Source organism: Pipra filicauda, unplaced genomic scaffold (assembly GCF_003945595.2).
Source record: "Pipra filicauda isolate LSUMZ 115617 unplaced genomic scaffold, ASM394559v2 scaffold512_size417520_pilon, whole genome shotgun sequence".
Lineage (NCBI taxonomy): Eukaryota > Metazoa > Chordata > Aves > Passeriformes > Pipridae > Pipra > Pipra filicauda.
In genome coordinates, this window is record NW_024104657.1 from 23,144 (window position 1) to 39,697 (window position 16,554).

Sequence of the window (16,554 nt, forward strand, 5' to 3'; positions counted from 1 at the left end):
GGGAGCTCCTCACCCCAATGCCTGGGAGGTTCCCCCAACCTGTGTCCCCTCTGAAAGGAAGGAACGGGGTCCTGGAATGGTTTGGGTTGGAAGGGACCTGGAAAATCAGCTCACCCCACCCCCTGCCATGGGCAGGGACACCTCCCACCAGTCCAGGATGCTCCAGCCTGGCCTTGGACACTCCCAGGGATGGGGCAGCCACAGCTTCTCCGGGCAGCCTGTGCCAGGGCCTCCCCACCCTCCTTCCCGGCAGGAATTTCTCCCCAGTGTCCAATTTAAATCTCCCCTCTGTCAGCCTGAACCCACCCCCTTGTCCTGTCCCCCCAGTTCCTGAGGAACATCCCTCTCCAGCTCCCCTGCAGCTCCTGGAAGGGGCTCTGAGGTCTCCACACAACCTTCTCCTCTCCGGGCTGACCATTCCCAGCTCTCCCAGCCCGTTCCCGAGCCAGGCTGTGCCCCTTGGAGGAGCTGCCCCATCTCCAGGGCCCCGGGGCTTTCCCAGAGCCCCCCGAGCCCGGGGGATCCGTAGGGAAGCCGTGCTGGGGGAGCAGGAGGTGCAGGATCTCCTCTCCCTCCCAGGGACCTGGTGGAGTCTGTGGTTCTGCCCCGGCTCTGACTCAGCCCTGCCTCGGTTTTCCCTGTGCTTAATTAGCAATAATGACCCCCCCCCATGCCCCGTGTGGCTCCAGGAGTCTCCCCGAGATGAAAGGCCCTCAGAGATGCTAATTAGGGTCGTTTGGATGACAGGTCCCGATGGGATCATGGCTGGGGCTCTGCTCCTGCTCTGCAAACACCAAACTGGGGGTTGGGGTTACCTGGACACGACTTAATCCGGAGCTTCCCCGGGAACTGGGCTGGTGGAGCTCATAAAACCTGCCTTAATCTGCTCCCCGACGCCAGCTGGGCTCCTAAAATCTGGGGTCAGATCATTTACCATCAAAAAGGGCCTTGTGGCTCAGGGGAGGGAAGCACAATAAAAGTCAGAGGGATCCAGGCTGGAGTCAGGCTTTGTCTCCGGTGTCCCTCCCTTCAGCTCTTGGAATGTTGGGATTAACCTGGAAAACAAGCCCTTTGTCCCTGTTGTTTCCCGTGGTGGTGAGGGAAGGTGGAAAGTCAGAAGTGCAAATAAAAAAAAATGCAGATGACAAAGGTGCCTTCAGGCTTTTGGATTTTCTGGGGAAAAAAAAAAGAAATAGGAAATTTAGCTCGTGGTTCATAAAGGAGAGCTCAATATTCCGCTCCAAATCATGGAATTCTTGAAGTGAAAGGTCTTCCAGGTCGTGGAGTCCAGCTGGAAATGTAGCACAGCCAATCCCACCAATAAACCACATCCCTGGGAGATCATTTCACAGCCTCCAGGGAAGGCAAACCAGCAGCATCCTGGGGCTTCCTATTGATGAGGGATTTTCCAATTGCTCCATTGGAAAGTCACTCATTTCCCCTCAGGGTTGGATACTGGGAAAAGGTTCTTCCCCCGGGGGGTGGTTGGGCACTGAACAGGCTCCCCAGGGCACAGCCCCAAAGCTGCCAGAGCTGCAGGAGGGTTCAGACAACTCTCGGGTTCGTGGTGGGATTTTGGGATGTCCAGGAATTGGGATCAATGATCCCTGTGGGTCCCTTCCGGCTCAGGAGGTGATTCTGTGATTATTCCCCCTCTTTTTATTCCAGCTGTGGGACGTCACCCGAGTTCCACACCCAATTTAGAGCTGTGGGATTCATATTAAAGGGAAACAAGAATTCCAGAGCCTTCCCTAAAGTGTTTGTGACTCTTCCCAAGCGCATTCCCAGGCGGCAACTCCCGCTCCCGCCACTGCCAATTTTCCCATTCCTGGCACAAACAGGGAACAAAGGCAGGGATGACTGGAGCGGGGAATGTGCAGCAGAGCAGGAAATGGGGTTTTTTGTTGTCGGGGCACTGGTTTGTGGAGCTGCTTCTCCCCCAGAGCTCGGCCCTTCCCCTCCTCGTTGGGCCGGAAAAGCGTCACCTCTCCGGGCAGGTCGTTCCCTTCTCATCCCCTTTGTGACGGGGCATTTTTGGGAGCCGTCCTGCCCTCAGCCCAAGGCCCTCTCGGCCCTAATGAGCCCCCTGTTCCCTGGGCTGCCCGTGGAGGTGCAGGAAGTGCCCTGGTAATTACGGGCTGCGGGGGCCGAGTCCTTCCTGGACGGCCTTTCAAAGCTCCCAAGGGGTTTCTGCCCCAAGCTCCCGTGGAATGAGGAGTTCCTTGGGCTGCTCCCTGGTTTTGGGTGGGAAGGGATGTCCCAGCTGGGATTGCCCCGGGCAGGCAGCAGCCCCTGTGTGGGGTGTCCTGGGCCTCGCAGGGGTTTTTGGTGCAGCCCCTCAGCTCGGGGGGGATCCCTGGGAGCTCCAGGGGGATCCACCCCGGTGTCCCCCCAGCCCCACGGAGCCAGGCCAGCCCCACGGAGCCAGGCCAGCCCCAGAGCTGCACGTGGCTCAGCCTGGACTGGGAGGCAATTAGAGCCTCACCAACCCAACCACCTCAGTCCCCTGGGGCACTCGGGCACCCTATAAAGGCTCGGCCGTGCCGGGGCTCTCCCAGGCACTTCCCTCCCGTCCTTCCCTCCCATCACCTGGGTAAGTTTGGCTTCCAGTGGAGCTCCTGAGACGCTCTTGGGTTCCTGGGTGGCTGGAGCAGGTGGAGGTCGCCCTGCCCGTGCTCCTGGAGGAGCATCTCTGGGGGATGCTCTGCCCTGGGGAGGCTCTGCCGGCTGGAGCAGCTCCTGGCTGGGCTGAGGAATGTTGGGAAGGAGCTTCCAGGTGGATTCATGAAGTCAGGAGTGGGATTTGGGGGCTTTTCTGGGCTTTCTGTTAAGCTCTGACCCGGAGGAGGGTGTTGGCTCCACGAAGTCAGGGCTCAGGTGTGAGATTGGAGGTGAAAAGGAGGCGGCCCAGAGGAATTTCCTGCTGTTTGATGGAACTTGAACAGAGCAATTATTTCCTGAAAATAGCAAGAAGCTGATCGAGTTCAGTGCTGAGGGGAAATTCAGCTCTCTGGATAAATTTGAACGTGCTGAAATTTTTAAATATGATAAAAAGAAGTCTGAGATGCAAATGACCCCCCCCTGCTTTATGACATTCTTATCTGGGTGAGCATCAGCAGCTCCTGGAGCACCGGGTGTGTAATTGCTGCCATTGTTTTCCAGCGTGTGGTTTTTATTAGACAGTGATTGTTTTAATTGTAGTGATACAATTTTCCTGATGATCCCAACATGCAGCATTGTCATGGCTGAGAGTCACCCCGTGACAGGGTTTGGGGAGACAGAACCCCTTCTGTAATTACAGATAGAACCAGGGATTGCCAGGAAATGTAGTTTCTTCACAGTGATTTAATTGTGTCACTTAATCTACAAAAAATGTTGAAATGATAAAACCATTTTTTGATCAGACCACTTTTCACCCTCGGTGGTTCCTGTACCTGTTGGGCTCAAAATAATCCAATTTAAACCCCAGAAAACTCCCTGAAACTGTGTTTTCCGGAGGGGGGAAGGAAGTGGGCTGGTTTCCCCTACAGCTCCCAGGGCTGAGGCAGAGTGAGATGTGTCACAGGAGCAGAGTGTGGGGCTCCAGCTGGAGCCTCCTGGTTCTTCCCCCGGGGATGTGGCCTCAGCTGGACTCCAGCAGGGCCTTCCAGGAGGAGGTTTGGGTGCCCGAGCTGCCCCACGGGGGTTTGAGCAGCAGGTTTGGGGTTACCAGGACAAAACCAGGGCACTCTGGCTGGGGGGGACTGTGGGGCAGGGCTGGGGCTGCTTTGAGGGGTGTGATCCCCTCAGCTCAGCCCAGCTGGAGACCTTCCAAACCCACCTGGCTCCTGTGCCACTCTGCCCTGGCAGGGCTTTGGTACCTCCAGAGGTCCCTCCCAACCCCAGCTCTGCCCTGGCTCCGTGATAGCTGGTCAGGCAGCACCAGCTGGGATTTTGCCTTGGTGGCTTCTCCTTCCCTCCTTTGGTTCCACCAAACACTTCGAAACAATCCTGTTTCCTTTCTTTTCCTTTTCCCTTCCCTTTTTCCTTTTTCCTTTCCTTTTTCCTTTCCTTTTTCCTTTCCTTTTTTCTGTCCTTTCCCTTTTCCTTTCCTGGCACACAACAAAACAAAGCTGGGACTGCACGACCTGCAAGCTCAGAGCTGGCACTGCCAGGCCCTGGATCCCTTTGGAATCGTGGGGCAGCAGGAGGGGGGGCAGGTCCTGGGGCAGCAGCAGGAGGGGGGGCAGGTCCTGGGGCAGCAGGAGGGGGGGGACCCGGTCTGGGGCAGCAGGAGGGGGGGCAGGTCCTGGGGCAGGAGGAGGGGGGGCAGGTCCTGGGGCAGGAGGGGGGGGCAGGTTCTGGGGCAGCAGGAGGAGGGGGGGCAGGTCCTGGGGCAGGAGGAGGGAGGGCAGGTCCTGGGGCAGGAGGGGGGGGCAGGTCCTGGGGCAGGAGGAGGGGGGGCAGGTCCTACGTGCTGAGCTCCCCGTGGCCACAAACCTGTCCTTGCCCTCAGCCCAGTAATGGAACCTGAGCTGGGCTCTGGCCGTGGCCACACCCAGGTATTACCCGTGGCCACACCTTTAATTTTGCCTTGCCTTTCATCCTTTCATCTCGGGTGCTCGGGAGCTGCAGGACCTAAAACTGGAAAGGGTGTCCCAGGGAGGTTTCCAGGCAGTAAAACCCCGGGTCGTGCCCCACGTCCTGGTGAAGGGCTGGCACTGCAGCACCAACCTCCCCAGGCTGCCACCCCCGACTGTTCCTGGGCTCTTCAGAGCAGGGTGTGGGGTCACGAGCCGGGAGCAGAACCTCCTGTCCTGGCTGATCCCATCCTGCTCCTGAGCCCCCGACCTCCGGGGTGTGGGGTCATAAGCCAGAACAGAACCTCCTGTCCTGGCTATTCCCATCCTGCTCCTGAGTCCCCGGGGAGTCCCCGACCTCCGGGGTGTGGGGTCATGAGCCAGGAGCAGAACCTCCTGTCCTGACTATTCCCATCCTGCTCCTGAGTCCCCGACCTTCAGGGTGTGGGCTCTGCCCCGGGAGGCGCCCCGGGGGTGAATCTCTGACCCCGCACCCCCAAAAGCCCCTCGGTGCCTCCTCCACGAGCCGCGGGTGTTTGTGCCGTGTCTTGCAGGTCCGAGGTGCCTCCCGGCACGATGCACTGCTACGGGGAGCGGTACAAACCCCTGTACCTGCCGGGGCCCGCCTACGGCACCGACACCGTCCAGCCGTGCCCGGCGCGGGCCGACGGCTGCGGGGGCACCTGCCACCCCCTGAGCATCATCAAGGGCCCGGCGCCCCGCTGGCAGAGCTACCCCCAGCCCCTCACCTACGTGTGCCCCCCGCCCGCCGTGAGCCAGCCCTCCCTGCTGCCGTGCCAGCCCTACGTGCAGAAGTGCCTGCTGCTGTACTCCGAGCCCTGCGAGACCACCCGGCTGCTGCCCAGCGTCAGGTTCGGCCCCGGGCAGAGCTGCCAGCCCTGCGAGACCGCCGGGCCCGACAAGAAACGGGTGGCCAAGAGCCTCCCCCCGTGTGCCACCCGGTGCCCGGAGCCGGGCAAGCTGCGGTTCCCCCCGTGTGCCATCAGGTACTCGGCGTCGTGCCGGGCCGGGGGAAGGTCCCCCCGGCTGGCCAAGAGCTCCTCGCGCTGGTTCGGCCCCGACCTGCGGCCGCCCGGGCTCCCCGGCGGCTACTCCCTGCCCCTGGGGGGGGTCACCGAGTGCCCCCCGCAGCCCTGCATCGCCCGCCCCTGCCCGCAGGAGTACGCGGGGGGGTTCCCCCAGCACAAGTGCACCAAGGGCTACCCCACCCAGGAGTGCGCGCCCACCCCCTCGGCCGAGCAGCGCCTCGCCAAGGGCCCCCCCGAGCCGCGGGCGACCAAGTGTCCCCCCGGGAAGGGGCTCAAGGAGTGTCCGGCGCAGAAATCGGCCGCCAAAAGCTCGCTGCCACAAGAGGGAGTGAAGGCCAAGGGCTCCTCCGCGCAGCACCTGAGCAAGAGCCGCTGCCTGTACCCGCGGGCCCCCCATCGCCCCGGGCACCACCACCCCGCGGGGGCCAAGCGCTCCAGCCACCCCAAAAAGAGCCGCTGCGCTTCCAAGTGGATCTGGTGAAGGCAGAGGCTGTGGGACCCCTCGGGAAGCAGCTGCGAACCCGGCGAGACGCGTAGCCGAGGGCTGAGGTTCCTCCCCTGCCTCCCCCCGCTCCCGTTCCCGAGCCCCGGAGGAGCCTCGGCCGCGTTTCCCCCCGGTCGTACCCGTGTCGAGCTCGTTCGGTGTCTTCCCTTCCTTTTCGGACCACAATTCGGTTGTCCCTGCCCCGGAGAAGGTGTCGGGGAGACGTTTGGCAGCTCTGGGCAGGTGCTCAGGCTTTGAACCTCAAACCAACCCAGCTGTGGGGCAGCGTTTGCACCCTGAGAGCTTCTTCCTGTCATTGGACCGATTCGGTTTGCACTTTGTACCATCCTCACATTAAACTCAGGTTGCAGCTGGAGTCCTGCTCTCGGCCTCGTTTATTTTCCACCTTTGAAAACTCTTTCTAGCACCTATTCCTGGAAACAACCTGTTCCCTGTTGTTCTACTGCTCCTAAAATGAGGGCAGGGATCACACTTGATTTACCACCACAGATTTCCTACCTGTGGGAGCAGCTCCTGCAGCAGTGCAGGGAGATATCTGGGAGGTCTGGATAAAGCAAGGAGCTCATTATCAGCCCTCAGAAAGGACTGTGACATCTCTCCAGGCTTAGCTCAGCCCCATCCCATCTCCTCTGCTTCCTCTGCAGTGCCCCAAACAGACCAAGCAGGATTTGTAGATTTTTTTTCTAATAAAGTGAAAGATTTGCCTCTAAAACCAGAGACTGGTGCAGCCAGGAGTCTCCAGGATTAGGAAGAGTCTTGCTCCCCATAGAAAGAGTATTCACTTTAACTTTGGTAACTGGGCTCAAGGTGAAAGAAGAGAAATTCAGGTCAAATATATGGCAGAAATCGTTCCCTGTGAGGTGGGGAGGCCCTGGCACAGGTTGCCCAGAGAAGCTGTGGCTGCCCCAGCCCTGGGAGTGTCCAAGGCCAGGTTGGAGCAGCCTGGGCTAGTGGGAGGTGTCCCTGAATGGAACAAAATGGTCTTTGAGGTCCCTTCCAACCCCAGCCATTCTGGGCTTCTCCTCTCCGGGCCGAACAACCGCAGTTCCCCCAGCCCGGAGCAGCGAAGCCGCGAGGATGAGCAGGAAGGGCTTTGTCTGGAACGCTCCGGGCTCCCCTCGCTGCGGTTTCGCTCCCGATGGTTGTGCCGGCACCAAACGGGCCCCTCGAACCGGCCACCAAACGGTGCCCCCCGAGAACGCCGGGGGCTCTGCACGGGGACGGCCCTCCCGCTGCCCCTCTCCCCGTTTTCCCCCTCCCCGGGCGGTTTCCAGGCGGGATTTCCCCGGGAATGTCCCGCTTCCCGAAAGCTCCTCGCGGCGGTGTCGCCGCCTCGTGGCCACGGGCGGGAACTGCAGGAGCGGAGATTCCAGCCGGGATTCCAGCCGGGATTCCAGCCGGGATTCCAGCCGGGATTCCAGCCGGGAATCCAGTCGGGATTCCAGCCGGGAATCCAGCCGGGAATTCAGCCGGGATTCCAGCCGGGATTCCAGCTGGGAATTCAGCCGGGATTCCAGCCGGGAATCCAGTCGGGATTCCAGCCGGGAATCCAGCCGGGAATCCATCCGGGAATCCAGCCGGGAATCCATCCGGGAATCCATCCGGGAATCCAGCCGGGAATCCAGCCGGGAATCCAGCCGGGAATTCAGCCGGGATTCCAGCCGGGATTCCAGCCGGGAATCCATCCGGGATTCCAGCCGGGATTCCACCCGGGATTCCAGCTGGGAATTCAGCCGGGAATTCAGCCGGGAATTCAGCCGGGATTCCAGCCGGGAATCCAGCCGGGAATCCATCCGGGATTCCAGCCGGGAATTCAGCCGGGATTCCAGCCGGGAATTCAGCCGGGAATCCAGCCGGGATTCCAGCCGGGATTCCAGCCGGGAATTCAGCCGGGAATCCAGCCGGGATTCCAGCCGGGATTCCAGCCGGGAATCCATCCGGGATTCCAGCCGGGAATCCAGCCGGGAATTCAGCCGGGATTCCAGCCGGGAATTCAGCCGGGATTCCAGCCGGGATTCCAGCCGGGAATTCAGCCGGGATTCCAGCCGGGAATCCGCCTCCATCCCCACCCGCAGCTTCCAGAGGGGGTTTTGCGCTGCTGGAAATTAAAGGGCAGCTTTGCCGCCTTTTCCTCCTCCAAGGGCTGAACTGCCGAGTTTTCCTGTCGTTTCTAAGGAAGAAGCTCCAACGAGGAACTGGTTCAGGAGCCTCCAAGAGGTCCATTGGCCACACAGAACTGTCAAGGGCCATGGAATACAGTTGTCATCCAGCTGCCATCGATCTGCAGCGCCGGGGTTTGAGGGGGGGCAACCCCTGCTGAGAACTGGGAGTTTGGGGCTGGACTTTCTGGAGGACTGAGGGAACTCGGCCTTGCTTTTTGTGACACCCCAACCACCAGGTTCCCACACAACGAGGAATGTCAAAACATGCCCAAAATATTCATGAGCGGTTTATGAAGGCAAAGTGTTTTATGGCTGTGATATAAATAGCACATTATCCAAGACAACCCCCTCGGGGGCTGGAGCAGTTTTGGAATATGCACTTTTTGGTGGAAGTGCCTTGGCTGTTTCCATAAACAGGATGTTGTTTTCGAGCCCAGACAACTCGAGGTGTTTTCCTCTTCATTAAACAACACATTTCTTTCTGCATTCGAAGCAATTGCCCCAAAATGGGCTCAAAAGTGAGAGTTAAACAAGTTGTGACACTTCCAGCCTGAACCCTTCCGTGATTCTGGGACTCCCAGCTCTGAGAATCCACCTGAATCCTTGGGAAATCCACGAAGCTCCACAACATTCGGCCCCTGCTGCACATCAGCAGCCACCTGCTTAAAAACTTCCCCCCTTCAAGCCTCCCTTAATGAACTTTCAGCCCTTGATGTCTCTTGTTTGAGCCCAGGACAGGGTTGGAGGGAGCTCAGAGCAACCTGCTCCGGTTGAAGTGTCCCTGCCCACGGCAGGGGGTTGGAACTGGATGGCACTGAAGGTCCCTTCCAGCCCAAACCACTCTGGGATTCATTGCACGATGCCAAGCTCACACAGAGGAGGTAAAATCAGCATCTGCAACTAATTCTGGCTGTAAAAATATAATCCAGAGGGAAGCCCAGAGCAGGTAACAGGATTTCCCACAGAAAACTGAATAATGCAGGTAAACAACGTTCAAATAATTACAGTCATTAGAAGCATTACACATGTGGGAAGATTTGTTTGGAAAGCAATTAGGACCTCGTGTATAAAGCTTGGCTCATCTTCCTGGAAGTTCAGGAAAGCCTATAAAGCTCCAAGGGTCCAGGGCTCCTCTGGCCGTTTCCCCGGATTCCTTCCTGGACAGTCGGTAAGTCCCTCTCACCTCACACCTTATAATTAACTCTATTGGGGGAAAACACTTTGCCAGGAGCAGTTCTGTGCGTTCAAAAGCTGCTAATGAGCTTTATCCTTCAGTTGTGTGTTTGGACCACGCAAAGCCTTAAAAATATATCAGTTACCCCCCTTTTTTTGGGAGAAGGGTTGCACCTTCTCCCCGTGGCAGCTCCTCCTCCCTGCCAGGAGGAGTCCCCGTGGCTCTGGGCTGGGGGCCAGGGTGGGGATGGGGCACAGGGTGGGCTCCGTGGGCTGGGAGGGCTTTGCCAACCTCAGGGATTCTGGGATTCTGTGCCAGGGGATGCTGCACGTGAGCCAGATGAAATCCCTGCTGCCGAGCAGTGCCGGTGCCCCAGGGCAGGAAAAGCCCTGCAGGAGGCTCTGGGGTAAACCAAGGGCTGTGGGAAAGCCAGAGGGATCCTATTGCAAAGCAAATCGTTCAGCAGTTCATGAAATAGGTTTGTGCCCCCACCTTGGGTAGCTCTTGGTGGTGGAGCAGGAAGAGGGGCAGGGCGTGGGCTGGGAATGTTGGGAATCCTGTGTGGAACCTCCACATGCTCTCCGAATGTTGGGAATCCCGTGTGGAACCTCCCCGTGCTCTCCAAATGTTGGGAATCCCGTGTGGAACCTCCCCGTGCTCTCCAAATGTTGGGAATCCCGTGTGGAACCTCCCCGTGCTCTCCAAATGTTGGGAATCCCGTGTGGAACCTCCCCGTGCTCTCTGAATGTTGGGAATCCCGTGTGGAACCTCCCCGTGCTCTCTGAATGTTGGGAATCCCATGTGGAACCTCCCCGTGCTCTCTGAATGTTGGGAATCCCGTGTGGAACCTCCCCGTGCTCTCCGAATGTTGGGAATCCCGTGTGGAACCTCCCCGTGCTCTCCAAATGTTGGGAATCCCGTGTGGAACCTCCCCTTGCTCTCCAAATGTTGGGAATCCCGTGTGGAACCTCCCCTTGCTCTCCGTCCTCTCCGCAGCTTCGCCGCCGCTTGTCCCAGATGTCCCTCGGAGGGGAAGGTGGCCCGGGGCAGAGTTTCCACTCCTGCAGGGTGCAGTGCCCCCAGCCCTCGGCCAGCAGCTGCACCGAGCCCTGCGTGGTGTCCTGTCCCCCCTCCAGGGTCATCATCTACCCCCCGCCCGTCGTCGTCACCTTCCCGGGGCCCGTCGTCACCACGTGCCCGCAGGAGGCCGTGCTGGGGAGCTCTGCAGCCCTGCAGGGAGGAGAACCGGCCCCGGAGACGTCCTTGAGAGCAGAGATCCTGCAGCCAGAGCCTCGGGCGGGGAGATCCATCCCAAAACACAGCCCCGGGAGGTCCCTCCTGGAGCTCAGCCCTCGCCGAGCCCGGCGCTGCTCCTACGTGTTCCCGGCCCGCTGGATCCATCCCTGCAGCAGAGCCAGTTCCAGCTGCTCCCAGATCCAGCCCTGCAGCAGAGCCAGTTCCAGCTGCTCCCAGATCCAGCCCTGCAGCAGAGCCAGTTCCAGCTGCTCCCAGATCCAGCCCTGCAGCAGAGCCAGCCCTGGGGGCTCCCAGATCCAGCCCTGCAGCAGAGCCAGTTCCAGCTGCTCCCAGATCCAGCCCTGCAGCAGAGCCAGCCCTGGGGGCTCCCAGATCCAGCCCTGCAGCAGAGCCAGCCCTGGGGGCTCCCAGATCCAGCCCTGCAGCAGAGCCAGCCCTGGGGGCTCCCAGATGCAGCCCTGCAGCAGAGCCAGTTCCAGCTGCTCCCAGATGCAGCCCTGCAGCTCGCAGAGGGCCGAGGGTGACAGCGAGGGGCACGTCCCAGAGAAGGATGAGCCAGAACCTGGAAATCTGGCTGCAGGGAAGGAGGACAGAGAGGCCTCGGAAGAGCCGCCCAGTGAAACCTCGTAGGCTCCTGCGGCCCCTCCCGGGCACATTCACCTCTGGCTCCTGGAAATTAGGCTGTAGCTGAAGGTTTTAAGGTGTTTTCTTCCCCCTTTATCAAGCAGGTTGCCAGAGGAATTAAGTGCCCTTTATCCTGATCTGGGATGACACGACCTCTGAAATCCGATTCTCGGCACCAGTTTGTTCTCTTTCCGTGTCTTTCCTCACAAAACAAAGGCAGCTGCTGTGTCAGGAGCCCCACAGGGGTGGTCACCTGAGAGGTGACAAACCCTTCCACTGACAGACCTGACTGGACTGGTCCTGGTGTTTATAGAGAATTAGTCAGCAGGAAAACCACTTCTCCTTTTGCCTTTGTTTCTGGCTTTCACTTTCACGGTGGGAAAAAAAAAAGCTCATCCTCTCCTTATACTCAATTCAAACAAAAAGGAAAACTGGATTTGGTTCCATTTGTCATTTGCATGTAGAAGTTTACCTGATATAAAAAGCTGTCCAGAAAAAAATGTGGCTGCCCCATCCCTGGAAGTGTCCAAGGCCGGGCTGGACAGGGCTTGGAGCAAGCTGGGCTGGTGGAAGGTGTCTCTTCCCATGTTCCAGATGATCTTCAAGGTCCTTTCCAGCCCAAATTCCATGATTTTATGCTGAAAGTGTCAAAATCTGCACCTGGAACTGTGCCCTTCGTGCTGTTATTTATTTTAGCACTTTTGTTCTTTCCCCCTCCCATTAAAATTATTCTGCAGCATCGTGGTGGTTTTCTCGTTTTCTTTCTCTCCTGCTCTTGATTTGCAGGTGAAATTCAGGCTCAGTTTTGGCTGGTTTGGAGCTTTCATGTGTCAGCTGAAAAGGAACAAGCAGAGGAAAAGGAATCACACCCTGAGAAATCTTCCCTATTATTTAATTCAGTTCAGGAAAAGCCTCCAGTTCCCCCCCTCTGAATTTCTTTCCAATTCCAAGCTTTCCCTCTAAAGGTTCCCACACATTTTAAGTGTCCCTTTGCTCCCAAGAACATTCCTGCAGCTGACTGGGCACCTCTGCCAGCCTTTGCCAGCTCAAAGCCCAGTTTAACAGAAATGAGATAAAATCTAGGGGCAAACCTGTCCCTAAATGGATAAAATCCTATTCCCTGGGGACGTTTGGGAGCTGCTCTTCAACACTTTGCCCTCACCCGTGGGGGCAAATGGGCACAAACCCCGGGGTGGGCACCTCGTTCTGTGGGCAACCAGCTGGGCTTGCTGTCCCAGCACCTCCAGAGGGAAAAGGGCTTGTGGAAAACTCGGCAGTGGTGGTAAAACCCCACCTGAGAACCTGCTGAGCAGCCTGGAATCCTGCCAAGCTCCCTGGGAATCCTCCAGCTTTGTCCCCACGTCTGGGGGTTCCTCTGCCCTGTGAGCTCCTGCAGCTCCCCTGGACACCCATCCCAGGGCTGGGCAGCCCTTCCCTGCTCCCTGTGAACCTGCTGGGCCTAAAATGATCCCTCAGATCCTTGGTGCCTCTCTGTATTCAAATCCTCCCCTTTACAGTACGGGAACTCCTCCAAACCTGCCTGTTTATCTCTCCCTCATCAGCTGTGCCCTACTTTCCTGAGCCACTGGGATGAGGAAATTCCCGTATCTTGGAAGATGGGAGATACCTGATGAGATGGGAGGCAGGGCAGAGATAGCAGGTTTGGGGCTGGGTTGGCTCATGCAAAAGAAAAGGTTGTGAAAAGGCTGGTAATGAGGGCACGGGCAGGGTGGAGCTCCCGGGGTCCTGCACCCCGAAAGGCTCAGCCCTGACTCATTCCCTGCATCCCAACCAGCCCAGCAGATCCAGGAGCTCAACAGCTCCCAGTTCCACAGGGGCTCAGGGAGGGATCTGCACCTGCTGAAGGTGGATTGTAAATTATCCCTTTTTTAATGAGAGATTGCAGAATTCCAGGAGTGCTGGAGTTGGAAAAAACCTCCAGGATCATCCAGTCCCCCCTGTACCCACCTTGGCCCCAGCCCAGAGCACTCAGTGCCACAGCCAGTCCTGCCCTGGGCACCTCCAGGGCTGGGCACTCCCCCACCTCCCTGGGCAGCCCCTGCCAAGGCCTGAACACCCTTTCCAGGGGGAAATTCCTCCTGATGCCCCACCTGACCCTCCCCTGGCACAGCTTGAGGCCGTTTCCCCTCCTCCTGTCCCTTGTTCCCTGGGAGCAGAGCCCGACCCCCCCCCGGCCCCCCCCTCCTGTCAGGGAATTCCAGAGCCAGAAGGTCCCCCCTGAGCCTCCTTTTCTCCAGGATGAGCCCCCCCAGCTCCCTCAGCTGCTCCTCACAGGACAGTTTGGAAAGAGCCCCCTCGGTTCTTCCTGAGAAGGAAGCAGCTCTCACAAGCCCCTCTGTCCTCCCAGAGCCCCTCTGAGGCTTTTTGGAGAACTTGGAGCCAAGAACCTGGAGCCTGATCCCTCCTGGATCGAGCTGATCCCCCTTGGTCCCACTGCCTGAAGCACAGACACGTCCTTTGAGTCCCTGCAGTGCTTTTATTGCCCCGTCACACCTTCAAAGAACCCTCAACATTCTCTGCCTGAGCCAAACCTTGAGATGTTCTGACTCCCAGCCTGGAACCCCAGCAGGGCATCAGATAGTGCTGCAGCCTCCTGCCAACTTGGCCTCTGCCCCTGCTCTGCCCTCCCTCACCTGCCCTGGAACAGCTCCCACAAACACATTTCCCTCCTTCTCTCCCAGGGTTTCCGTGTTTATTCACCCTTATTATTACTGGGGGCTGTTCCCCTGCCTCCTGCTGCTGCTCCAGGGGTTACCAGGGAATGCTGGTTTGGGGTGGGAGGCACCCCAAAGATCACCCAGGTGCCTCCTTTCCTTGCCAGTGTAACAGCCCACATCTCCCTGCAAAGCTGCTTTCCCTTTGCACCCTCCTGGCACAGACAATTATCATTTATTAGGGGATAACTGGTGCCCAAAAGTGACCCCACCTGCCCGAGGACACTCCATCCTGCAGGGTGGAGCTGAGGCTTGGACACACCTCATTATTACTGGTCTCAGTCCTCACACCCTGTCATTACAATTCCAATATTGCACACGCAGCTGGATTTGGGAGGAGGGCAGGAGGGGCAGGGCTGCTTTAGCTGCTTGGATCCCTTGGCAAGGTGTGATGGAAGCTGGAATCACAGAATCCCAGAATGGTTTGGGTTTGAAGGGACCTTTAAAATCATCCAGTGCCACCCCCTGCCATGGGCAGGGACACCTCCCACCAGCCCAGGATGCTCCAACCTGGCCTTGGACACCTCCAGGGGTGGGGCAGCCACAGCTTCCATCTCCTGGAATTCCATTCCAGGGCATCTCCACCACCACAGAGAAAAATTTCCTCCACACATCCACCCTAAATTTCCCTCTTTCAGCTTAAACCACCCCCCCCTTTTCCAGCTCCAGTTCCTGATGGATTTTCTGGGAGCGAGGAGCTTTTCACCCGAGCTGGACAAGTCAGTGCTAAACCAATATTTGCAGCTGTAAAGAGTCTGGCACCACAGTCCCAGTGTTTCCTCTGGATAACAGAGCCCTGCTCTCCCTCCTGTGAAAAGACCCCTGTCTCTGTCTCCCAGCCCAGCTGTGAATCCATTCCCAGGGTTCTGTGCCACCAGCTCAGCACTCGCTCAGTTTAACAGCCTGGAAGGGACTCAGAGGCAGCTGCCAGTTTTTCCTGCTGAGATTAACAGGTTTAATTGGGTAATGAAGGCAAGTGAAGATTTAATTAATATCTTGGGAATTAATGGATTATTAAATGGGATGTGAGCACCACACCTCTGGGAGCCAGGAGGTGACACAGGAACAGGAATCCACTCTGCAGGAGCTGCACATGCCACGGGCACCAACGGGGTGTTCAGGTGGATTGTTGGCCAGGGTGGAACTCCTGAAACACCAAATAACCCCAAACCTCACCCAAATAACCCAAATAACTCACTCCAAATAACCCCAAAGTGCTCACGAGCCCTTCCTAAGAAAGCTGCTCCCTCAGCCCTTCCCACCCCTGGGGCTCCAGTGGCCCAGGAGCTCTGAGAACCCTCCAACCTTCCTGCTGCTCGAGGTGACTCTGACCTGGGGAACACACTGGGGTGATGTTTGAGCTGGGGGAGGCCCGAGAGGGGCACATTTTCCAGCTTTTATCCGGAGCTAAATGACCCCCAGGCCCCCACCCTGGGCTGCAATCCCACATCCCCCCCAGGTTTTACTGGGGGGATTAAAGAGCATCAGTTGTGTCTTGTTTGGCAGATGAAAGGTGCCCCTGTGGGATGGTGGCACTGTCATTATCCCAGAGCTCCAAGCAAAGCTCCTTTAGAGGTGGGGAGCAGTTCCTCAGTTTCGGAGTTCTTTGGCAGGAGAATTGTTTAACCACCACCTTTTGTTGAGCTGGAAAATGTGCCCAGAGCTCTCCCCACGGGAGAGGAAATCCCGGGAACAAGGGCTGTGTTTGGCCATTAAATCCATTAAATGCTTTTAGTTGAGACCCAGGTATGAAAATGGGAGCTGAGCAGCTGAAGGTCACTGGCTGGGGTTCCCTTTGGGATCGGGGGGATTTGGGCTGGAAGGGGATTAAATGAGGAGTGTGGAAAACACAAAAAATCCAGAAGAGGTGGATCTTTGTGCCAAAGGCACCTGGAACCTGCAGAGGTGGCTGAACACAATCTCAGTGGGGTTTCCAAACTCCCAGTGCCCTCAAAGGACACCTGGAATTAAATCTCATCCCCAAATCCTCCTTTCTCCTCTGGCAACCACAAAGTTCCACAACCACATCCAGCCTGGGCTTGTTTGGCTTTGCTGGGGGACGGGACAGCACAGGGGAGCAGCAGTTTGGGGGTCTAAAGGAGAATAAAAGTCACCTCTGACAGCTCCAAATGCAGGGAGAGGAGCAGAAGAGTTTGAGGGGGTTATTTTTTACAGGGTTGAATGAAGGGAATCGAGTTCATATAAAACACAACTTCCAGTGAATATTAAAGTGCAGGACTCTGGTGTGAGCAATAAACACTGAATATACAGATAATAAACGGGGATCTGACTTAGATCCTTATTTCACCCTCACTCTTGCAGTCAGCAATGAAAAAACCTCCAATAATATTTACTGAGCCTCCACTCTGAGGGGGTTTGGAAATAGGATTCCAGGTGACAGCTCAGACCACACTGGAAACCTGCTCCAGCACGTGGATGTCCAGGATCCAAAGCAGCCTTCACTGGGCAACAGTTCCCAGATTTTAGCC

General features: G+C 57.7%; 1 protein-coding gene across 1 annotated transcript; it reads left to right on the plus strand.

Moving 5' to 3' along the window:
* Nucleotides 1–5,135: 5,135 nt before the first annotated feature.
* LOC114003624 lies at nucleotides 5,136–6,089 on the plus strand. The gene has a single exon (XM_027750778.1). It carries the CDS (start codon nucleotides 5,136–5,138, stop codon nucleotides 6,087–6,089), a length of 954 nt encoding a protein of 317 aa, XP_027606579.1.
* The last annotated feature ends 10,465 nt before the right edge of the window (nucleotides 6,090–16,554 follow it).

Bases quoted from the DNA above. Each gene is read 5' to 3' on its own strand.
- LOC114003624 (XM_027750778.1), top strand. From the start codon at position 5,136: ATGCACTGCTACGGGGAGCGGTACAAACCCCTGTACCTGCCGGGGCCC.